We start from the raw sequence: 25,866 nt of genomic DNA on the forward strand, positions 1-25,866 counted from the left end.
CTAATTTTAGTTAATCTTCAATAATATTGTCTAGTCATTTTAAGACAAAAACCGCTGTAGGTACTCATCTTGATACAAGCATTCCTTGAGTCTAAAAGTTAAAAAGGTGAGAAAACAGATTCACAGGATACAATCTTGAAAAAGGGTAAAATTACAGTGCTTCCAGTTGAATGGTACCATTGTTTATTTACCTTGAGGCTAATAGGCAGGTTTTAATTTAGGTATGAATAGCAATAGGGGAAAAAGTTAAAAAGCCAGACTGAAAAGCTATGTTTTGGTAAACATAGCTAATTTATGGAAAGACCATACTGCAGCAAAAGCCAGAAAAGGAGAGAAAATCAACATACTTCCTCTAGTAACAATTCTTTCTATAATCTAGCTTTGTATGATGTCTGAGTGCAGAGTAGTAAATAATAACTACTACAGGTTCCACTGTTTTTGATTACTACTCTGATATCTTAAAAGCACAGATTGATTTGCCTTGTGGATGTATTTTAAGTGGAAAAAAAACCCCAGTAAATTTTAGTTGATTAAACTGTTCTTCCTCAGTCAAACCAAAGTACTTGTAAATTCACAAGGGTAATTCCACAGAACAGGAAGAGCAGCAGGAATATGCTGCCAGTACTTTTCAAGTGCATAGACTACCACTGGGCAATTGTTTAGGTACTGTCAATATGTGTTTGGTTTCGGGGACAATATTACATACACACCAGCGTTTACCTCCACGTTCATGCCTCTGAGGAATCTAATAAATAGCAGTGCTAATATCTTTCACACACATACTTTCAAACAGAAAACAGGTTTAGTGAAAAAGGGGAATACACTGTTCACATTTTAGTTAGGATTTTAAGAAACTTTTGACTTAAAAGGAACCTTAGGGCAAAAGCAGAAAGAATGAAAATAAGACTAAAAAAAGAAAGCCCCAACCAAAAAATAGAAAGCTATTGATAAAAACAATTTTGATCTGAGGACACTGACATGTAAAATGCAGAATAACTTGATTTAAGGATTTAAGCCACATGATCACAATTTAAAATAATTTTTACATGAAATCTCACGACAAAATACGATGACGAAGTAAAGCTTTATTTTTACTTTGCAAAGTACTTCCAGAGGTTCTGCTTCAGTGGGGTCAATAAAGAAGGCAGGTGGCTGCTTATTGCCAGCATTCAGGCAATATGTCATCTAATCCAACTCAGAGCAGGTGGCATTGTTACAGTGTTTAATTTCTGGCAGTATTTGACAGGATCGCAATTCTGAAACAGAACAAGGGGAAACACTTGCAAATGTCCTTCCATGTAGACAAAAATATATGAGTGGGCGGACAACTCCAAGAACAGGGTAGTTTAGAGTAGAAGTAAAATGCAAACACTATCTCACTGCTCAAATTTACTGTGCAATTACAAGCTCACAATCCGCAATAGAGAGATACAAATTCAAGATAAGAAAAAAACCGTGAGAAAGGATGCCTTTAATTCCAGCTAATATAATATAAATCCACTGGATGGATCTCACAGTAAGGTAACTTAGATGTAGGAAATCAACCATGGAAACAATATCCTCTGACTTGGGCTTCACTCCTGGATAGAAGAATTAGAAATATCTGCAGGATGACTGTCTCAACAGCAAAGGTTGACCTGACTGTGAGGTAGCAATAAAACCTTTCTTGATAATCCCATCAGCAAATACTGAATGAATACAGGTTTGACCCACCTGGGTAAGATTTCAGTGACAACATTTCAGTAAGCTAATATGGATTTTATCTGACAAATACCTTTTAATTCCTCTGGACTGGAAAATTGCTGTAAATTTGTGAAATCATTATTTGCATATTTAAAAGTGCAGACAGTGAAAACCTCTGAGCACAAATATGTATTCTACTTATGAACACAGTATTTGATATTGTCTCTTTACATGAAACATCAGTTATGGGCTGCAATTTTAGAATAAAAATGTTAATATTTTATACAATGATAGTTGAGTTCATTAAACCTATGGGCCAAAAAAGGTCTCTTATGTACAATATTTTACTTTTGGCATCATAGGCCATTAAAAATACATCCTATAATTGAACTACATTTTATAAGGCATCTTCCTTTGTGATTTATCCCAAGAGCAAAATATAAAACCAATATTTTTCCGATATGGATTTATGTCTCATTAATAATTTTTTGAAGGAGAAAATACTTACATGTAATGAATTGTCTATTAGATATTCATGTTTGCTTTTAGAGGCTTATTGTAAAAATATTGCATTGGCAAAGAAAAAGGCAATTTATTTTTTGTCCAATTCACAAACTTAATAATCAATCAAACACACAAAACATACAGGCAGGCTTATTATAGCTTTTGCATAAAAATAACCTAGAGAAAATTGAACAAGCTGCTTATCATTGCATCATAGAATAATATAGGTCATCTAGTCAAATCTCCTGATCTAAGCAAATAGAGTGGTTTTTGGAGTCTTGAATATCTCTGTGGATGGAGACCTTGTAACCTCCCTGGGCACCAGAGCATCTCTGGGCAGAAAGGCCACAACTACACTCCCACGTGGATGCAGAAGTGTTTGCAGCAGCCCAGGTTCTGAGCACGTGCCCATATTCAAGTAATATGATGCTCTTTGGTTGTCCAACTCCATCTTCAGAGTCTTGTTTCTCAAATCATACAGTCAAGGAAGACAAGAAATAGTTATATGGCTATTAACCTACACTCAAAGTCTTTTCACTGTCAACCCTTTCCAGGATGCAGTGAACTCTTCTGTAGCTGTCTGTGTACCTCTGTATTTGACAGTGTGATTCAAAATTCTTTCTAAATAGAGACACAAATGAGCTCAACAAGAACATAGCCGAGGAAGAGCCTACTCTGAATGACACTGTCAGGGGAGAGGCTTCAGTCCACTCTACACAAAACAATAAAGCCCCAGGTTCTTCAAGTCAGCTACACATCCACAACATGAGTAATTACAGGCAGAGATGTTAGCCCTGGCTGTAGGGGGAGTAGTGGGGTAATGCACATGCATATTAGCATGGCTTATTAGGTTGTGTGCTATCCCATGCTGATATGACTATCTTACCTAAGTCAGTTGGTAATGCCTGGATGAACAGGACACACATGTGCCTCTGCTCTCCAGGAAAGTTAGAGAAGAGCACTCTGACAGCACCTCCTCAGACTTAATGCAGGTTCCCATTTTCCAGGAAAGAAAAACTACCAAAGCAAAAGCAGGACCCAGTTAAATGAAGGGGAAAGTTGTATGTGAAGAATGCAAATCATTCACAACTCTACTAGTTACAGTTTCCCATAAACTGATAGTCTGGCTACTCAAATGCCTGTTCCCTCGACTCATATCTCAATTTTCTGTGCCTTGTTTATCTTACTGCTAGGATTATTAGAATCAGAAAGAGTTTGAGGAGCCATCTTCTGATAATTCATTTCACATTGTTCAACTCCTTGCTGCAAAACTCTTCTGCCTGGCTCATTTAAATACAGAGACATCAACAAGATATTTTCCCTCACTTCTTCCATGTTATACAAATAGCAAAAAAATACAAATATACAAAATCCTCTAATAAGATAGGCACAAAGTGAATTTCTGAGTAATTTCATTCGGTAGTCTTACTAAGGTACTCAAGTGATCTGATACATTGAAAGGATGTAAACAAAATATTACAAGGAAAGCTGTCTTGGAAATTTGCCAAAACATGTGGTAGAGCAGTTGTCTCTCCAGATATGACACTGTTACTGCAGAAGGGGAAGTTCTTTCCAAAGAAAAGTAGGAGGGTGAGAACAGGTTTGATTACCATTATTCAATTTGCAATTCAGATTAAAATAATTAAATAAGTTTACCTTCTTTTAAATTGCAAATTGTGCTCAGACTGTGTAAGATTTCCCCAAAAAATTACATACAAAACAACAAGAGATAAAGGCAAATCCATCTCAATATGTTGGCTTCAGCAAGCCACAGTTCCAGGTTGACCATAAAAAGAAATCTCAGGCTCTAGTGCAGAGAGGAAATTTCTAATAACTGATGGTCTACATGATTTTTCACCTGTCTCTGCTCAGCTAAGCTCAAAGTAATTTCACCTCTGTAACTAGATCACATGATGTTAAAAAACCACACATTGAAAACAGAAGGAAAGAAACCACTCAAGCGAAGGTAGAGTAATTAGAATCTAACTGGGGACAAGAAGAAATTGAAATACATAATGTCTGTAAACTAAGAAGAACAACTACTGCATCCTTTGTGCATGTCTGTATAAATCCCTTTATTTGTTAGATGTGCTTTAAATGAAATAAAGTCAAGGTATGACGAGGGCTAATTATGATTTTGCTTTGAGCTATTCTAATTTATTTTGATAAAGCAACATCCATACGTGGCATACATGGTATTGTCAAGGTAGACACCTAAACATGAGCTCCACTAATGATCAATTATTGCTGTTCCCTGTGTGCTCATTGACATAAGGTGCTGGAGGAAAACACCTCCTGTATGACACAGAAGAGCAAGGCAGCACCAGATGGAGCTCAATATCTTAATCGCTCAGATAAATTTCATAGAGCACAGAGATGATTTTCTCTCCTAGTTCAGAGCTCTTATATGCAGGTTTAATGAGAAGAGTTACAGAACAAACAAGTCTTTTTAGTGAAAGACAATATCACTATCACATTAGTTTTTATCTGATTCCATATGTTGCAAAGTGGTGGCACTAGTCCTAAAATTGTTTGCTGAAAAATACCGAATTTTGACACACCTATGATGCTGTTAAACTAAGGCCACAAGTAACACATACACTGGAAAAGAATCCCCCTCTCCATATTCACTTGCACCATGAAAACTGCTGTAATGTCGATGTAACTTTTCTCTTGCCAGATTCCCTCTCACCACCACAGAAGGCAACTAGTTCTACCCATCACTCTGGCTGTGTATGATGTATGATGGAGGCAATTCCAGCCTCTGCCAATGACAACCTCTGGAGCACAATAAATTAGTGATCTCTTTTTTCGAACTTTAATTTGAAAGGTAAAAGGAAGTCAACTTTTTAACTGGAGGAACCTTGCATAAAATATACATATACAAAATTCCTCAGACTACCAAGGGAAAAAGAATGTGGAAATTCTTGTTTTTCCCAGATGGTATTTAAGCCCAAAATAGGAGAAAATTGAAGGTTTTAAAATACTTTTTTTTTCTGGCAGCATTTAAGTGAAGGACCCATCTAACACAGAATAACACACAGAATCACAGAATCAGCTAGAATGGAAAAGACCTCTGAGATCATCCAGTCCAACCCATGACCCAACACCACCCTGTCAACTAGACCATGGCACTAAGTGTCACATCCAGTCTCTTCTTAAATACCTCCAGGGACTGAGACTCCACCGCCTTCCTGGGCAGCCCATTCCAATGTGTGGTCACTCTCTCCATAAAGAGTTTCTTTCTAATGTCTAACCCAAAACTCCCCTGGCACAGCTTAAGATGGTGCCCTCTTGTCCTGCTGCTGGTTGCCTGGGAGAAGAGACCAACTTCCACCTGGCTACAATCTCCTTTCAGGTGGTTGTAGAGAGTGCTGAGGTCTCCCCTGAGCCTCCGCCAGCCTAAACAACCCCAGCTCCCTCAGCCTCTCCTCATAGGGCCTGTGCTTCAGTCCTTTCACCAGCCTCATTGCCCTTCTTTGGACATTCTCCAGCAGGTGCAGCCTCACCAGTGCTGAGTACAGGGGCAGAATCACTTCCCTGGTCCTGCTGGCCACACTATTCCTGATCCGGGCCAGGATGCCATTGGCCTTCTCGGCCACCTGGGCACACTGCTGGCTCATATTCAGCTTCCTGTTGATTAGAACCCCCAGGTCCCTTTTCTGCCTGGCTGCTCTCCAGCCACTCTGTCCCCAGCCTGTAGCACTGCATGGGGTTCTTGTGGCCAAAGTGCAGGATCCAGCACTCGGTCTTGTTAAACGTCATACCATTGGATTCAGCCCATTTATCTAGCCTGTCCAGATGCCATCTCCTCTTTAAAACATGAAAGGTTAACAGGAAAATATCAAAATACTAATAAGGAAAAAGTTCTGGATAAAAACTGAGCAATCACCACCACGGTACATAGTTGGTGGAAAGAGCAGTGACAGCAAGACTGACAAGAAAATAGGAAGTCTAATGTTGAAAATGTCACCGAGTTCCTAAAGTGATGTAATTATCTGGCATATGAAGTTTTTTAACGTATAATGAAGAGCAAAGGAAAACGGGGGGAAAAAAATCATGTTCTGTTCTTAGGGAAACGGCTCTCATATGACACTCTAGATCTGACAAACAAACTGCTGTAGCACAGAAGGCAGAGATAGAGAGGTGGCTGAGAGTTAAAAAATACAGAAAAGATGAACATCACTGTTAGAATCAAGAAGAGAAGTCATCAACAGAAGCCAGAATAGGGTAAGGTGTGTGAAGAGGAAAAAAATAATCAAATTAAGACCATACAGAACTTAATACCCCAGTCCTTTATGTTGTGTAACTATTCAGCAGGGGTCTTATTATTTTTGGATATTGGTAGTAGTTTGTTAGAGTTACGGAGAATGTCTGTCAGGCATTTAGAGAGGTGCACATGTGCTTTTAGAAAATACAAATTCTAGGTATTCAAGAAAACTTGACACATAATCATGTGTCCATTGTCAATTTTTAGGAACTGACTGTGATAGTCTCTGGCCACGGGATAAGAAATGTAAGTGCAAGTAATCAATTTATGTCCTTGTATATCCTGAGGAGATCTGAACCAAATTGTGGCCTGGCACTATGTCCCAGACTGCTGATCTAATTTTACCTTTCTGTAGTCACAGGAAGTAAAATACCTGTGCATGGACCCTGATTGCAAAGGCTTCTGTTAGACAATTTCTACATCAGAAATCTAGTAATGAATTTAGAAAATTAGATTTTCTTTTATGTGACACACTATCTGATGGAAAATATCCTTGATGTCTTACAAGTAGTCTATGAAATTAATTAATAAGAGAATCAGCATATAAAAACTTCCACTAGCTAGGCAAGCTTAATCCTATATGAACATTCCAGTGACCAACTGCGATGCCATTTGAGAGTGAAAAGCATTTTGTTGCAACACCAAACTGAATAAACTATATGAAAATGGAGGAAATTGGACAAGATTTCCAAAAATTTTTCTGGAAACACAAGAAAATTTTCACTTTTATTTAGTTTAAAAAATTCTCCATAAAAAAGAGCATGTTTTTGGTATACTACTGGATTAGATCTGTTTTCTCTTCTGTAAAGATAGCTTTTTTAACAACTAGCATGACATTGTAATATTAGGTTTTTAATATTGAATGTTTAAATGAAATATTTTCACATATTCAGAATTTTCCCCTCTTTCCTCAGCTAAAACTCTTTGTGGAGTCTAAACTATTTTGTGATTATTAATTCCTTGCCTTTTTCCTTCTCTGCATTCTGTTAAGACATTCTCCATAAATATAAAATATTTGTTTCAAGATGTTAAGAGTTTGTATTGTATTTCTAAAGAGATTTTACACTCAGATTTTTATAGTGGGAGTTACACAGTGAGGAGGGGGCTTTTCTTACATGTCTGCCATGATTTAATGTTGATATGCCTCCACATTTTGATACTAGCTTCCTCTTACACTTTCTCGCCATAATTATTCTTCCCCTCTTTCCCAAATCTCTCATGCACTCACCTTTCCCAAATAATGTTTATATTGTGCCTTTTGGCTGGAATAATGCCTTAATAAGATACATGAATTGTGTTTCCTTTCACAATGCAGACCAGAAACAGGCCAACTCATCAATTCACAATCAAACCAGCAAAGAACAAAAAATGGAAAAAGTGCAGAAACATTTTATCTATTCCATAGCTTGGGGAGTTTAGAATGGAAATTTTCAGTTGTTACACAATTCCTTTGGCTGTATACTTTACACTCCATCAGTATTGGGGATGATCTTGTACCCCACAGATCTATTTATGTAAATCCATAGATAACACTTGGACACAGAGCAAACAAAAAAGCTTAACTTGACGAGTTTATAGATAGGATGTGTGACATTATCTGACCCAGTTTTCCCTGCTGGATGCAGGCAGGCCACTAGGTTTGAATCAGAACATTGGCACTGTCTAGTCTCTAAGCCCACTGATCCTGAGAAATTCCCTGAAGGCTTACTCCCAAGGAGCAGACATCACAGGTGTGATTCAGGGCAACTAAGTTTAGATATCTGCAATGGAGAGGAACAGGTACCTTCAGGCTATGATTCATTTGTTCTGTTTTCCTCAAATTGAGATGAACTGCTGCCCAGAAGGTCTTGTTCCTCCCCAGCCAGATATGTACATCACTAACAGCTACATCAATAAGATATTTTTCCCCTCTTGGGGCTCTGCAGTACAGCCACCTTATTTTCCCTGGACTCCTCTCACCTTCCTCACCACCTACGCTAACTTCTGCAGTAGTGTAGACACATTACTTCCAACAACTGCTCCCTCATGGGTGACTCTAGTTTACTGTTTAGCTGTCTGGGACACATCACAGTGACAGCTCTTGATTCAGAACAATTTACAGGGCCTTGGCTACCATCTATTTCCCCCAACCCACTTTATTTATTCTGCCCCCAGAGAAGCCGTAGGAAAATGCAGATCTGTAACTAGCAAAGCCTCCCATAATGTCCTCTGTACTTTAAAAGGCCTCTTGATTTTGATCAGTACTTTCTGTAATTTATTACTTGAATTCCTCTCTGCTGTGAATTTCTGAAGCTAATGACAAAATCCATAAATCTGCTAAGCGTTGACCTGGGATGTTCTACATATCACAGTTTCCATCCTCTCAACTGCTGTTTCAGGACATTTGTTTAATCCAATCCTGTCTCAGAAAGTCACAGTTTCCTTTAGTGATACCACTCACAGTACAACTTCAAGAACTCTGGAGATGAATGGCCAGGCTATAGTCTGCAATGAACTATAGATACAGAAGAAAAAAGTCATGGCCATCCTGATCTAGCATTGGTAACAGCTCTGCTTCATGAAGTTGCCCTTCAGATGTGCCTTCCCTCCAGCACTCCTGTGATGGTAGGAAGCTGGAGCTCCAGATTCCCCAGAAAATGATGTCACAGAACAGATTATTAGCTTATAAGGCACAGAAAGGCACAGGAGTCTAGATATAGAAAGACAAGTTTCTTGTGGAGAAGAACATGAATTTTGCATATAGCAAGAGAAAGTAAAGAGTCACGGTTTCCAGATTTACGTCTTTGTTTTGTTCTTCTCCTATCTACGTTTTAACTGTGGAGATATTATTCTCTACGAAAAGTTTTGAATTTTAGAAAGGTGTAAGAGATGGCTGTTAAAAGAAAAGTAAGCAAAAAGTTTTTATATTTTAGTGCTTGACAGTGGAGACTTCAGAAAGAGGAGTCAATCTTGTTATAAATGGAAAAGTCCGTTTGAGTCTACTAACAAAACCAAAGGTGTACCTAACAAAAGTAACAAGTAGAGCACTATGAATATCTTCAAGGGGAAACTAAAAGGTCTTGCAGAGTTTTACCTAAAAGGCTCTTTTACACATTCCTCCTAAGGCTTTCAGATAAATATATAAAAGGTAATTTATGCACAGAAGAGAGTTTTGTAAACCAGATAAGACTTTAAACAGGGGGACAGGACTAACTGGCTGACAGAAGTTTCAGCCAATGTGGCTATCTCAGGAGCATTTTTCCCCTCAAGTCAGGCTTTATTAAACTTCATTTACAACATCATTTCATTACCACTCAAATAGCAAAAAACAAATATGTAAATATGCAGTGGATAATGCTGTATTTGATTTGGACCAAGAGACCCATAAACTGAAACATCTTTTTCAAGAAAGTCGAGTCCTGATGTAATTTGACTAGTTCTATTTGTGAGGCTCTTACTGTAATTGAAATACAGTTAATCTAAGGCGCAGAGAGCCAATGCCCCACTCGCTCCATGACTGAATTAACCTAGTATAATAAAGTAAGTAATTGGACAATGAGAGGGCCTGGAGTCCGTGTGCCAAGAGCATGTGAGAAAGTGCTGTCCTTTCCAGATTCATGCTTCTCTCTTGGCAGTACTTTCAGGGAGGCAGCCCCACACCACTTCATGCTTTGGAGGAAGATGCAAATGTCCCCAAGACCAATGATTACTACTTGTTTTAGAAGCATAATGCTGTAAACACAGCGCTCTCTTCTCAAAACAAGATCAACACCAAAACCATCAACATGAAATGAGAACTTAAAGCGTACTGTTGCATTTCTGTATAGTCCGTCTTCCTATTCCCTCCAGACAACTCTAGATTTCTGTTTATTAAGCCATTACTACAAAGGAGTTTTGCAGCAAATGTATTCATGTCACCTTTGGGCAATGGAAACTCTCACTGTGCATAAAGTAATTGCAGCCTTGTGCATTGTGCTTGTTCCTGATGCCACTGGCAGGCGAACAACATCTCAAAAATAATTGCAGTTTAAGACCAATTACTGTAAAGGGAAAGGTGACTTTTGACATATAGGGGGCATCTCATATATAACAACTGTCAGTTTTTCTTAATTTATTGCCTGTTTGTTTCCTTCAAAAGGTTCTTGACATTCCGATTTGTGAAGGTTAATGACAGGAAACTCTTTGACAAGAAATTCTACTCATTCCTGAAAGAAGAGATGTATATCAGGGGCTTTTTTATCTGCTTTATCATGCTACCACTGTTGTTGACTGTGGCTGTTGGCCAGCCCACAGTCTTGGCCAACAGTGGGTTGATCTTGGAGCTGGGTGGCATTCATTTCACTGGACATGAGGGAAGCTTCTAACAGCTTCTCACAGAAGCCATCCCTGTAGCCCCACTCACTACCAAACCCTTGCCATGCAAACCCAATACAACACCTCATCTTCTCCAAAGACCAAGAAAGCCTAGTTTTGTCCAAATGCCAATTTGGCCTAAAGGGAAACCTGTTAGCCATAGGTGACATCCTGCATATTGCTTGACCTACCATGCATGCATAGTATGGATAATCATCACTGTCACACTTGTCCCAGTGCTTCCTATCACTTATCTCACATAGGCATGCTTACAGATATTTTTCTCTCTGTAAAAAAAAGCTCAGAGGACAGTTTATATGATTTCAGTGTTGGAAGCTTTCCCTAGCCATCTTTTTCTCTAGTGGATAGAGATTTTTGATATGTGCAGAGTAAGATCAACATGACAGCGAATGAATATGAACACCAAAGGAAAACCCAGCAGACCTGCAGCTTGCTCCTGGCTGCAGGAGCACACAGACTCTCCTGGTAAGCTGCAAATAGCTAATTGTCCATAGGCTAAGTACTCTGATTTAAACTGTGGCTGGTTGAATAAATTAACATATATAACAACAATAAATTACAAACAAGTTATTACTCTTTCAATAACCAGATAAACTGAAGTCATAGCTGAAAAAGAAACTTGGAGCCAACTCTAAAGGCATCGAGATTTTATCGTACACTGCTCAGAGAACTAAATTATATAAGATATGTTTCTAAACCTTTCCTAACTTAGATCTGCAAGTGCCACTTGGGGTCTGGAAGTCAGCTTAATTCTTTTCTAGCCATGAATCACAATCAGCAATAACATTTATGTAACAGAAATCTCATGAACAATTGCAGTGATGACGCACAAATCAGAAAAAAGCAGATCAGTCTCACATAACTGTTTTGGCTCTGCAATATTAACAACAACAAAAAGGAGTAGATGCCATTTTTTCCAGAAAGATGATAATATTTGATTATGCTCAGAAGCAATAGCTGCTGGATATAACATCTCTTTCACATCATCACTTTCTGGACACAACTAGTACTCAAAAGTTTCAGTCTTTGAAGTTCTTGGTTTCTTCATACTCATTCTTTACTTCTGACTTTTACCCCACTTTGACGTGATCATAAGTCTATTCTGGTTTTACACTGAGGGATGTGCCAAAAGTCATGGAGATACTCTATTGTGTGCTCTTTCTGTCATCTGCAATTTCTCTCAACATTCATCATATCGAAACCAGATTCCGAGTTGCTGCTAAATATAAGTATCTGACTGAATATGTGTTTCTAGCCTCTGAAGTCCTGCCCAATTAGCACAGTCACAGCAACATTAAGGGAATCTGTTTTGTAGAACTATTAGTACCTCGTCATGAACCTATCAACGTTTACCTGCAAATTTGAAAAGTCATGTATTCTGTAATTATATTGCATCAACTACCGAAAAAGATTTCTAAATACAACTTCTAGAGTCATATTAACATAACTTAAGACTCAGATTATACCTGCTAGAAGATATTTGTTTATATAACAAAATGAAAGCTTATACTGTGCTTTTTTCCCCTGTCTTTTTGGGTTTTCCCTAGAGAACACTTATTATATATTTCTACTGCCTATTGTGTACACCAGCTGCATTTTGGCTGCCAGATGTTGCACCAGAAATATCAGCTGCTGCTTGAGGCAGGGAGTGAATGCAATTAGATATGCCCTGGTGACAGCTTGACACTTATGGTGGCAATGCTTAAATTTTTAATCGGGCATGTAACACAAAAACCCACACAACTTGGATTGTTCCCGAAAATTGGACCAGTACTACGTTAACATCTTCTTTTATCAGGGAGATACAAAGATCAATGTGCCAGCAGAAGCTCAAATGGATTGGCTGTTACTAGTAAAATATCTGAAACTAGTTCCTGAAACACATTCTGCATGTAGTAGCTGTGAGAGACCTGTTTTCTAGGGCAGTAAGGTATGCTATTGGTTTAAAATAGTGAATTGCTTTTATACTGAAACATTAGTAAACATAAATATACAAAATATATAAAATAAAAGGATTGAATGCTATCTTCACTACTTATGTGATTAGTTCCCATTTACTACATTTCTACCACTCAATTTCTACTGGTATGCCAAATGCTTTTTTAAATGAACTGTATGAAATCAGCTTACAAACTATAAATTTAAAACTTTGAACAAAATCATTAGGCAATGATTAGGTATCAAGTACATTTGGTAGTAGAACTATGCCATATGAATTAGTTTAGTGTAGTCACGAGAAGCAAAAAAACCCAAAAAAACCATGCCAAGTTCAAACTAAATGTAGCCAGTTGCTAGGGCTACATGACCAGATCCTAACCCAACATCAGATTTGTTTTGGATACATAGTTTTTAGTTAAAGCTAAGATGACCTTCTTCTTCTCTTTTAGAAATTATATGTCCAAGCAGGGTCTGTGTTTGTTCATCCAGCATAAATTTCTTACCTCTATCCTGCATTTGCATTGCATTACAGTACTGGAAGCAGTATATTATATGTGAACAATTGAAAGTAAACCTGGAGTTAAAGTCTTCCAGAATTAACATTCAGAATGATGTGTAGTCTCAGCAAAAGGAGAAGTGAAAACAAGGAAAAGTAATCTAGGCATTAACTGATCACACAGTTAAAGCTAAGTGTTTTGCAGCACGGTTGTTACTCTCGGAGGGAGCGTACCAAGAACGAATGTACGTATTTCCTTCAGGATTATAATTAAATTCAGAAACTAATGTGATCATAAAATGTACATGCTAGACTTTAATTTTAGGTCAGAGTCATATGTTAAAAAAGATTTCTATCCTAGATTTTAAAAACATTAGCTTGAGTCATGTAGCACAACCTCATTTTGATCATTTTGAGTTTAGAAGATGAACAATTACTGATGCTGGCAAGAAGTCACACCAAGGGCAAATGAGATTAATAAGAAATAAAACTGCATGTCAGTAGCAAAATAGAAACTGAAATGAACAATCAAATGGGCAGAACAGTCATGCAGCCTAGGCAGCAAAGTCCAAATAAATGGTCTTGAAAGGCACAAGAAAACTCTATAGTAAGCACTTAAACCATCAATTTGGAAAAGTTTTCTGTGCAGAATGTTGCAATGAGTTTCATAATACTTAGAATATAAAGAGATTTCATAGCTTTCACTGCTGACCTTAGCACAGTAATAAATATGCAAAAATTACGAAGTAGGAAAAAATTGGTTTGAAACCACTAGGCATATGCATTAATAGGGAGAATTCATTTCCTGTTCATTTTCTACACTGTCCAAATTTCAAAGACTTTATCAGCATCTCTCCTGGTGGAAGCAGGGCAGCATTCTAGGATGTGAAGCTGAACAGCTGCAACAACACTCATGCTTTTGGGTGTTGGGTTACAACTCCTATAGACACTAGTACTTATACAGGAAACATAATAAATGAACAATGTCTGACATTGAAAACATCTGTCAACTACTGCAGCACTGCAGGTGCTAACATGCAGGTTATTTGAAGGAATAGTTCCGGGTAACTGGTTGATGTAACTGGTGATTTGCTCTTATACACTTATATCTATCTAACAGTACCCATGTTCAATCCAAAAACATTTAAAGAAAATAAATGTTTTCATTTTTCTGGAAAAAAACAGATTCCCTTTTTTCTTCCCCAAAGAAGTGTGCCTTTTAAGTACCCAGGCAGAATATCTACATATGTACCAGGAATTCAGTGAAAGAAGGGAGATAGTGTATAGCACCCACATAATTGACCAAAGCCTGTATCCTGAAGATTCCTCTATTGTCTCCTATCAGTGGTAGCATGGCAATGCATGTTAACATGCATGTGAGTCACTCAAGTAAAAATAAAGCTAAATATTCAGCAATACCTATTCTACATGGAAGTGAGACTTAAGCCCTGTGTAAGCACATTACCAAAATTTAAGAAAGATCATAGGCTTGGCAAAAGAGACATGGTCTCTTTAAACCTTGCTCCTGCTACCTAACACATCAATGCATTTTTAGGCACTTTGCATTCATTTTTACACTTTTTTCCATAAGAGATTTACTGGTTTAGGACGTTGTGTTAGAAATAACATTGATATAAATTATTCAGATGTACTGTCCAATTATTTAAATGCTTAGGATTAAAACAGAAGGAGAAACTTTAAGCTGTTTCCAAACTACCAAAATACTGCTCAAGTCCCTGTGCCTAAGCTGACAAGCAAAGGTAGGCAGGGATCTAGTTAGGTCTCTGAAATAGTGCCAAGAAACTCAGCAAATAGTGAAACAAGCAGTTAGGAGGAAATGTGGGTGCAGAAAAGTGGATTACATTTAGTAGAATTTAGACCGTTCAAACCCAGCACTCATTTCCTATATTGCACAGCACAGTGGACGAAATTCGGTGACCTACTTGTGCATAAGGTTGAAAAAGATGGCTGTAATGGCCTGTTTTGGCCTTCAACTCTTGTGTCTGATTTTCCTTTAGGTTACACTTTTGCACTGCTCTGGCCTATATTTAGGCATGCTTAAAAGCACTTTTCTACTGCTATAACAGAGTAAAGGAGCTTCAGAGTAAACAAACCATACCCTCATATAAGGTGAAAGTTTTTTAAAGGAAGATATCTTACTTCTTTTTCCATTTGAAGTCCTTCTGCTCTGATATTTCTCTCAAATACTTCCCTCTTCTCTGTCTGTGGATTAGATTTTCTATACACAAGGATGTAGTCAATCCGACATTTCCCATCTCTAAAATATAGTCCATTGGTTTTGTTCTTATCAGGTACTTCCTGTAAAGAGAAAGTCAAACAATTCAGTAATGTTAATTTACCTTAGTAATTGCTGCGTTGCTGTTTGCATCATCAGTTTTCAGTAATATTCAACAGGAAAGATAAGGAATCAGAACAAGCTGTTCATGTTTTCAGATGCTTTACACACAGTGCCTCTGACGCCATCTGAGAGGAACACAGACTTCCCCACTTCGAAGTCAGGAGGTCTTCTTAGGCAGATGTTTGGTCATATAGGCATGGGATAGGAGAGAATAGAGAACATATGCCAACCTTCCTCCCCCACTACCCTCCATAAGATTAGGAAAACTTCTTACTTATAAAATAGAGCAGAGAATAGTGTTACTGAAGTGTAAATTTAAAATTAACAACTTGGTATTGTAGAATGTCTTTGTACATGTGAAAAGAATAGACAATGACGTGAGCATTTACTGTAGTGAGAAACACTAAAACCTGACATGGAGATTCTCGTTGCTTTGCCTCACAGGACACAGACAATATGAAGGTTCTGTACGTACCTCACCATACCTCATCAGACTAAATGCAGAATATTCTTTGCTTAAGGAACAGCTGAGGAAACTCACTGGATTTATTTGGAAAGAATTCCTGGTGTTTGATCTAGCAGTACATAAATACAATAAATATTGTTTCTTGGCTATTTCTTGCAAAAAAATCCCACGCCTGTTCAAATGTTTGATCTGACAGAGAGAAACAACTTGATTTCACTGTTAATAAGAGGCCAAACAGGTCTCTCTCCTGAGATATAAAAGACCAGACTAGTGGTCTTTTTCCAGAAATTCAAGAGATTAAATTCTCTACAGATCCTCCTCACAATTTAACACTACTTCCACATAATACAAGTCCTGCCCAGGGGTTAAGTTTTGACTTTCAGACAAGTCGAATTTTTATGGCAGTTTGCAGGTTGAAGTGTTTCATACAAAAAATGCACACTGTGAATCATTCATGGGAACAAACAGCACTCCCTCTGAGTAGTATGATGGACAGGGACCTTCAGGGACCTCAAGACCAGTCCAGCTCTAAGCTGAAGGGAAGGTTAAGCTAATTTATCTCTGTTTTTCCAGAGTTTGCTTCACTATTCCTGCCAGAAATAGCCTGGCCCTATAATATACAATCAATTCTCTGAAAACAATGAATATTTTGCCTTACACGTCTGGGAGAAGGAGGGAATTTTCAAAATACTTTCTCCACAGGAGAACTGCTTCTGAATTTAAATTACAAATTGAACATTTCAACAGGAAAAATGATTCTTACAGGGGAAAAAAAGACAAAACCAATATTCCGATTCAAAGAATTTAGTGTAAGATGTCTTCCTCAGCAGGCATTTTGGTTAAATGGGAAAACCAATGAAAGCATCCCAAATGTCCCATCCCCTTGGTATATCTGGTTCACTAAAGAAAGAAAAGAATTTTTCTAACATTCTTTTATTACAGTGCCTGACTCCTGACACAATTTAATGCAGACTTGATACAGTGGAACAGTTCCTTGAGCCTGAAAAGAAGGCAAGAAAAAAGATTTAAGCTCTAAGGAAATAACAGTAAAAGACCAATTATATCTATACTGCATATCATGCTGATAAATGTTACTATCAAGATATAAGAAGTATTTTTCATAGAGCATTAAATATGAAACCAGTTCAGGCAGAACATTTTATTTTTTTCCATTAAAAATCTACATCGGGAAGGCATAAAAAAACCCAACTCAAAGGGGTATTTATGTTATTTAAATAAAGAAGGGTGCAGCAGGAGATTAAGAAGAGTGTGTCAGCTTGATGGTCCTGGTGTGATTTCTAACCCTCCCGACAAACCGCTCTTCCTGTTCAGTAGTCAGAGTCACTACATGTACTTTGGCAAGTGGTGTAAGAAGAAAGGAACCGCAGAACAAAACCCACGCTGAGGATCTACCATCTATGTAGGTTTAAGGGCTCACTTTGGGCCCACCCTAATCTGGTCCAGGAGACTCACTGGATTTACATCCACAAAGAATCAGGTTTAAATCTAACAGTGTTCTGGACTGCAAGAAAATAATGGAGAGGGGCAATTGAGACAGTCACTTCAAATGTACACTCCTCATCTAAACTCAGACTTGTCCTCTGAGTAGCATACCATAAGGAATGCATCCTTCTCTGCATGCAGTAGTGACTCCACTGGAAAAATAGATTTGTCCTTTATGCTTCCTATATCTCTTCTTTCTCTGTAGAAAATTGATTTGCCCTACACTGACTCATCAGTGAATGCAGAACCTTATATTAAAGAGTATCTAAGAGATTTAGCCAAGCTATTTGACTCGTAGGACTTCTTCCCCTGTATATATGACTTCTTGGGGCAATTACTTTCTCTTGGACTTATGAAGTATTACCAACTACAGTATTGTAATTTTTCACTCAGAAAGATAGCTTAGACACTCTTACCATTACTTAAAGGTCCTTTTCATTTTAGTAACACTGTATGTCAGATCCAGACTGATAAACCCTTCTAGGCTGTTATGGACTCTTGGAAGGAACCCTTTCTCTGGCCCTCTGTTACAGCCTCTAAGGAGACTTTATAGACTGAATCTGGACTTGCAAGAACCCTTGAGGATCTAACATAGTACTAAGACAGTCAGGGCTGGCCCAGCAGTGTCAGAAAATAGCAGCTGCAGGGCTTTTGCATTGTCCAAGTATTACAGGCTTACACTATTCCAGACAGAGACATTTGTCCTGTCCTTCCTCCAGATAACGTATCTCCCTTACCTGTGTTATGGCGTAAAAATTCAGTTGTCCTAAACTAATCAAAAAAATGTATCTAAAACCAGGTCTGACTGCAGTTTTTGGTGAAAAAGTGGTGTAGGCACGTATGTCAAATCTCCATTCCTTCATCTGAAAAAGGATGCTGGAAGAAAGTGGAAGAACATGGAAGACTTCACTCTAGCAAGAAGATTAGCATTTTTTTTCTATCTTTACAGCTGTATTTGTAATACATGTTGTATAATTGGGTATTGTTTTCCAAGGAGTGAAGTATTATATTCTCACATGCTCAATTGGAACCATCAACATTCATAGACATATGACTCATACAAACAGATTCACAGAATATTCATACATGCTAGGAGAGCTTTAGGTTAAAGGGCTTACCCAATGTTTCACTATCCAAAGTGAGAGGATTCGAAACCCTAATAGCTATAGAAACTTTAAATGGAAGTTTTAAACAAAAGCGCAGTTTGGGAAATTGAAGAAATTTGAAACTTTACATGCGGGTCTTAAAAAAATAAATCAGAATGGACTCTAATGCTCACTAATTTAATGACAGATCAGATTCTTTCATCATTCCTAATTATTTCAGCACCTAGTTAGTATCAGCATGGATGCTTAATGAAGGTAGATTCTTCGAATGCTAAAGAGGTTGTCTTTTTCTATTGGTGATGTCTACTTGAAATAAGTCCCCAGTATGTGACTTCACGGCTGGTGAAGAAAGTTAACACATTCACCACTAACAGTGATAAGTTAAGAACTTAAGCAGAAAAAGAGGAACCCAGAATCACTCAGTCTTAAAAGCATAGTTCCAATAAAAGCACAAGTATATTTTCTTTGCATGTTCTTTTTATTTAATTTCTTTTTGCCCATTTAGATTATAATTTCATGGAACATGCAGCTTTATTTTTTCCATATCTCTTTACTGGTTGGTATATTCTTCTTGATAGCCAGATATATTTAATTACATGGAACTTTTCTAATAGTGAAATTATTTAGGCTGCAAAATCAAGTGTTCAAATGCTAGGAAGTAAAAATCTCTTTCTGTACCCAGTCTGATCATTGAAGACAACAAGGATTTGGTGAAAAAAAATTATGTAGCTAGCTTGCATTCTGATAAATACATACGAGAAAACTGAGCAGAACTTTCAAAAGCTATCATAAGCGCCATAAAGAACAACTGAATTCTTATTCTGCAACATGAATATCTTTTCTCTGCCTAATCTTCAGTGCAAATTCCAATTTATAAAAGAGACTGTTAAACTGTATTCTGTGCAATGTTAATATCACGGCCCCCAAATATCAGCAATTTGATGCTTAAAGTGAAGGTTGTAGGAGCAACTCCTACCATTATAATTTTGAAACTAGCTACATTAGCTGGAATGCCAAGGCTGGGCCACAGAAGCCATTTAAGTAGAAGTCAAATTTTGTCCCAACTCCATCATTCTCCCTTATTTGGAGACCGATATAAAATTCCATAGAAAGAAAGGCAGAATGGATGCATATCTGGAATACATTGCTAAATAATTTTTCCTTTAATTTTTACTTTCTTTCTACTGCTACTCACAGAATAAAACTTCAGTGAAAGTAATACAGTATTTTAGTGAAAATATGTTCCTGGACTTAAATTCTAAAGTGTATGCTTAACTGCTATATTGGTATATGTAAAAAGTATTTTGATCAATAGACAAAAAGGGAAATGGGATTTTAAATCTTCTCAGGCTGTAGCTGTGTTTGAATGAAACATAAAACTCAGGGGAAAAAAAAACCATCTTTGGCCAAAAGACAAGCTGAACCCCAATCTGGCTTCAGTTAAAGAAGTGTTAAAAGCTCCATCCATAAAGTCTTCATTGGATCTTCTGATTAAGAATGAACAACTAACAGTTGAAGTAAACAACATTTCAGCTTGTCAGCTAAACAAAAGTGATAAGAAACTCTCTATATGTCCTTGTAAATTTCTTTGATTGTAGATTCATTTTAGTGATTCAGCCAGAAGTCATATTAAATTTTTTCACGTCAATGTTAGCTTCCAAACTAGACCAAAGAAACATCAATACATTCAGAGAGACTTTCACTGGTGCCAGATTCCCTGTCCTGATGACATTAAGGGGGATCTACAGGCTCTCTTAACTACTAAACTGAAAGCCTGAAAGAAGCTTTATGCTTCAAAGTTCATGCTACTACTATACAGTTGTGCTCCCATATTTATCCATACAAACTATATGACATCCAATGTATCTTTTCCTTCTGGAGTTAAGCAGGGACCAAGTTCTTTGAAAATTTTGGTTTTGCAGGCTGCAGCATCCTTGAAGTCCCATTATGACTCTTGATTTTCATTTTTTTCCCCTCCACCTTATATCTATCCATGACCTACATTGTTATTTTCCTCAGCTACAGTTATAAAAAAAACTTAAATCTGTTGATTCAATCAAATTCCTCAGAAGTTTCCCCTTTCCCTTTAAAAAACAACAAAGAATAAATCTAAGAGGGGAAAAAAAGATTTTGAAGTATTGTTTCTGCAATATTGTTACATTAACAGCAGCATGCCCTTCTGATAATTTTCTGTTAATTTTTTCTCTCTAACTTACAAAAATCATGTGTCTTTCACCTGTGTTTTTTGTTAAAGACCATATGGTACATGGTCTCAAAATGTAACATAGGAATATCATGTCATATTAACCTATTAAGGTTAATAGGCAAAGAGGCCTCTTTGTAACCTGTATGGGAAGCTGGTGAAGAGCTTCGAGTAAAGAAGATGAAATTGTGAGCAAGGTCAAACACATATTCAGGGTGTCCTGAATTTTGCTGCTTTAATTATCTATCTAGACATTCCAGCGGTGCAGCTCTCTATGGGCTGAATTTCTAGAACGAAGAAAATCTCTGACTCTCTTCTCAGCAGTGTTTCACAAAAGAACTTGCACCAGAAAACCCTTTTGCTCCTAGAAAAGACATAATCTGTAATGGCATCTTCTAAAATCTATCAAAACCAGTAAATAAAAGAGGGCCAGGGCAGGGGCTTCAGCAATGTCCTGTGGTTTTCTATGCTTTTTAATTGCTAGTGAGGCCCCTGCCAGTTCTGATCTGTGTCAGTGAGCCCTCTGCCAGAAATTCCTCAGGCACAACTTACAGGTAACATCAGATCAGTCTGGTAAGTAGTCTGGATGTACCCACTTTCCTGAGGTGGGGAAAAGGAGAGAAGTCCCTGGTCTCTTCAATCCCTGAGGAAACAGCCCTAACATCCATAGGCTGCAGGGCACTTGGAGGCAAAATTAAAGGATATAATGTTCCTTTCTGCACAAGACACAAAAAAAGAAATTTAGGTCCAGATTTTCCTTGTGGGTCCATGATGCTTTGCCTGCTTTAAGACATAATTTTAAAGGGACTATGTGGTGAGTGTTTCCTCCCCGGTATGTTCTCTGACACCATTATGCACCATTGGGTCATCACTTCTTCACTGGAAGGGTACGTCTCTCATAATTGATACCCAAGGCTCCTTATGAGAGTTTTATGAAAAATTCTCCTCTGCACCCCTTCTTGTTAGAGGATTAATATAGGGAAAACTTTTCCATCATTTTCAGAAGCAGCGAAGCATTAGACTTGTATAGATGTTTCACTGGGGGTGCATGAAATCAAGACTTTTGAACTGGAGATATTTTATATTTCAGCATTATAATCTTTGAATGGAAAATTAGTCCTCATAGGAAAGGTTAGACACAAGTTGACTTGCAGAGAATGAGATTTTAAATCAAATTACTTTTATTCCCTCTTTCTAATGGGCATGGATAAATATTACACTAATAATTCTGTGTGTTCTTACCTCTCCCACAACTTCCAACCTGCTGGCATCATCAGAAGTACTGGTCAAGTTCCCATGGTGAAGCAGGGAGTCATCATCTTTGGAAGGGCTGTTCACACCTTCTAACTCATCAAAGAAAATGTTGACATCCTTAGCTACTAAAAAACAAAAATAAAAATATACATTCAAATCACCACTGAACCAAATGAAGACATCAAGTATAGCCCATCAACAATCCCACTTTTTAGTTCTCATTTAAGTATATTAATTTTAAAATCTGATGAGCATTGTTGGATCTCTTTCTTCAACAGTGAGCCACATAAAAATTTAGGACACCACAATACCTCTCTGATGAAAAATAAGCAATCTGCTGTCACAATAAAACAGACATTAGCTATTTCCTCAGCTTCTCTTGGGATAAATAATTCAAATGATTACCTTCTAGATGAGTATCATCTCTGAAAATTTCTTACTATAAAGAAGTAGAATTTGACCCTACTACATGAAATATGAAGTTTGATGTTGTACAGACCTGTGGGGCAGGCAGAGGCAGAAGACCTTTAAATAAATACTGTTACTTGAAAGGCATTGAATAAATGAGCCTGGGCAAATATTTGTTTTTGCACAGTGTGGCAAGTTTTGATGCATATAAATCTGACACTTTGAAATCTGCCTACCACATAGCCCTCAGTCTTACATGAAGCAATCACTTTATTCTACAGAATGCTGTAGTAAACACAACTCTGATAAAAAGTATAGTTATTAAGGGCCTGGAGTGTCTGTCAGATGGGAGGTGTGGGGCAGGCAGGTGCACTCTGCACCCCACATGCTACAGATCTGGTGAAAAAGGGTGATGAGATGTGTGCGAGGAGAAGAAAAAATTCCTTAGCTGAGGATCAAGCTTCAGCTGTGGATGGACTTCATCTCTCCAACCTTATGCCTCATAGGTAAAATCCAAAATTATGACAGTAGAGTTGCAAGTGTTATAAGGGACTCCCAAAGGTCCTAGCTACCAAGCCTCTTCCCCTGACTACAGTGGGACCAAATGTCTAATACTCTTTATAGACATTTGTCTAACCCCCTATTTCTCACATTTTTTTGCAAACTTAACTGACTTTTGGAATCATTCTTTTGCACAATAAACTCCTGATGCTTTGCTTCTCCTCAGCCACCCTAACTTAGCAACAGGCAATTGTAATTCCTGTTGGTGAGAATCTATGTTAATAGGGAACAGCCAAAAATCGCTAGTAACTACCAGCAACTTAGTTCCATTTCTAACTGCTGGCTGCAGGTGTAAAAATCCATTCCCCCACTGTGAAGAGACTGAATAGCTTCCAGAAATTAACAGCCATTAACTGTTCCCAGCCATGATGAGCATTTTGTGACCTCCTTTTTACCTTTCCCTTCTTCAGGGGCCGCAGCCCAGTTTAAGAATCCTTATTAAAATATTACTGATGATACTGACTCCCCAGTCTCTGCGGGTGGCCTATTTTTCACTCTCACATACAGGAGAAAGTTTTTTCTGTAATATTCATCCAGAGTTCAAATGTATTAGTCTTTCTCTGTCAATCATGAACGTGGGGAAGAGTTTCCTCCCTTTTTATATGTCTTTTACAGCATCTGAAGTCTGCTATTACATCTGCAGGTAATAGAAAACCCTATCAAAGTATTCAAGAATCCTTTGTCTTCATTTTCATGTATAAAATATGGACGAGGTTAATGACAGACATTGTACTTTTAATCACAATACTTTTGCTTAGAAAGCCACTAAAAACTTCAGAAACAACAGAAAAGTTCTCATGTCCAAATTAATCCACTATAGATACCAGGCTAATGTGCTAACCTAAGCAGCATAATTTGTAGGAGAGATTCTGAGTTTCTGGTGCTGTTTTGTTTCATGTGATGAGAGCCTGCAGCTCCTCAGTGTCAGTGTGGCTGCATCCAACTTGTCCTGGGGCAAGCTGCAGAGGTTTTAGAGATTTATAAGGCAAAAAACAGACTCCAATTTGTAGCACATGCAGCAGTAATATTAAAGAATTTTTTGCCACCTTGATCCATTTCAATCCACCAAAATCATACTAGGGATGTTTATAAAAGAGAGGGGAACTGCTGCAAGACAGCACAGTCTAGCCAACTGTCCTTCACTGCCCCCCACTGTTTCAAAGGTCAAGACTGGAAACATTCCACCCATCAGATAATAATTTGGATGTAGATCATGACCAGATCTTGCATATATGCCCATACGAGAAAAATTAATTTCAATATTCAATGGAAAGAACTACTGAAACAGAAAATATTTAGAATAACTTGAACTTTACTGAACTGAAACCCATCAGAGTGCCTCCATGACAGTGACACATGAATCGGTATATGATTAACACTTCAGTATAGGCTGAAAGCAACTGTGGAAAAAACAAAAACCAAAAAGAATTAAATAATGAAGCTTTCTGAAGATTATTGAAGACATATATATCTGTTGCAGACAGGGGCCATGAAAGATGTAAAAATTATAGTTTTGCTTGTATGCTATACTTGAGGGAATTTGAGCTATCTTTGTCCTGACATTAGGACTGTCTTGGTATAAAAGAAGATGCCTTTGAGATACTAGAATTGCTGCTTCTTGAAGTGCTAGTAATGTTTTGGGTTGCAGAATATATGGATTCTAAGGGGATGTGTTGAGATACACAGCTTGGTGTGTAAGACAGTGAATGTGTCTTGGGGCTTCAAGCAGAGAATTACTGGATTATCCTGAGGACTTTTGAGGAGCAAAAAAATCTTGTTTTAAGGTCACTTTAAAATCCAGCCCATCTCATCAGTGACTAGAAGTTGTGGAAGCAGTGAATCTCAGCTGCTTAGTGAAATTAACTACCAGGACTTGTCCAGATTGCCTGCAGTAGAAAACTGCTTATATCAGAAATATGCAGATAATGGACATGTTGGTCGGTGACTACAGAATAGAATAAGTATGAAGAGATGTGCTGAACTATCTTATCAGTGCTAAAGGTGTCTGTTACCTTTTTCCAGTTGTAGTAAAGGTGTGCTGCTGAGGAGAAAGTGAAGCTTTTTACACTGCAGTTACTTTGATGGTTTATGTTTTTGAAGATGTGCTCTTAGTATATCAGTCCTTGAAACTAAATATGGGGCCCCAACATTTGCTAAGACTATTTTTCTACCCCATCTCATTATATACTTAAAAATAAAATCAGAAAATATTGTTCTACAAAACTAAATAAATAATTTATATAGCAAATCCTCTTTGCTTTACATTAATAATGGTGATGGTACTTCCAAGATAACTCTCCTGCTGCCTGAAGGTAGCTCAGCCCCTCCACTCCAATGGACATGAACACCTACATGGCCAAATATTGCTAAAAGCATAATCAGGGTTCCATCTTTTCTGTCCCCTTCAGACCATGATATGTATATACGCACAAATGTCCTTAACAGAATGATATATAATAGTTTTATTATATATATATATATATGTATGCTATTTGGGAGACAGAATGGTGCTACTGTATAGTCATGTATTTTTAAGCAGTAAAATTTACCAGGAATACAGAGCAGCATATACATTGCTCCAGGAGATATTAAGAATTCTCCCTCTGCTTTTAGATCAGCTTAAATATGCAAACTCTTTTCTCCACCTCTGGAGAAATGTTCTATTTTGCAGAAACAAAATCAAAATGACTTGATAATTCATAATCCCTTGAAGAACAGGAAAAAAAAGTTAATATATAAATATTTTTATCCCAAATATAGTA

The 25,866-nt window shown here is 37.6% G+C and overlaps 1 protein-coding gene across 4 annotated transcripts in view; it reads right to left on the reverse strand.

The window, feature by feature from the left end:
• Nucleotides 1–25,866, reverse strand: part of ANO4 (anoctamin 4) — a 166,633-nt gene that overhangs the window by 68,802 nt on the left and 71,965 nt on the right. For 3 of the 4 annotated variants that reach the window (XM_027739170.2, XM_027739169.2, XM_027739166.2), the window contains 2 exons: nt 22,124–22,260; nt 15,405–15,563 (listed from right to left, as the gene is read on the reverse strand). In XM_027739170.2, coding sequence (XP_027594971.1) covers nt 15,405–15,563; nt 22,124–22,260 — 296 coding nt within the window. The remainder of the gene's footprint in view (nt 1–15,404; nt 15,564–22,123; nt 22,261–25,866) is intronic. The other variant, XM_027739171.2, reaches the window with a different exon arrangement.

This window comes from Pipra filicauda, unplaced genomic scaffold (assembly GCF_003945595.2).
Source record: "Pipra filicauda isolate LSUMZ 115617 unplaced genomic scaffold, ASM394559v2 scaffold334_size1588553_pilon, whole genome shotgun sequence".
Lineage (NCBI taxonomy): Eukaryota > Metazoa > Chordata > Aves > Passeriformes > Pipridae > Pipra > Pipra filicauda.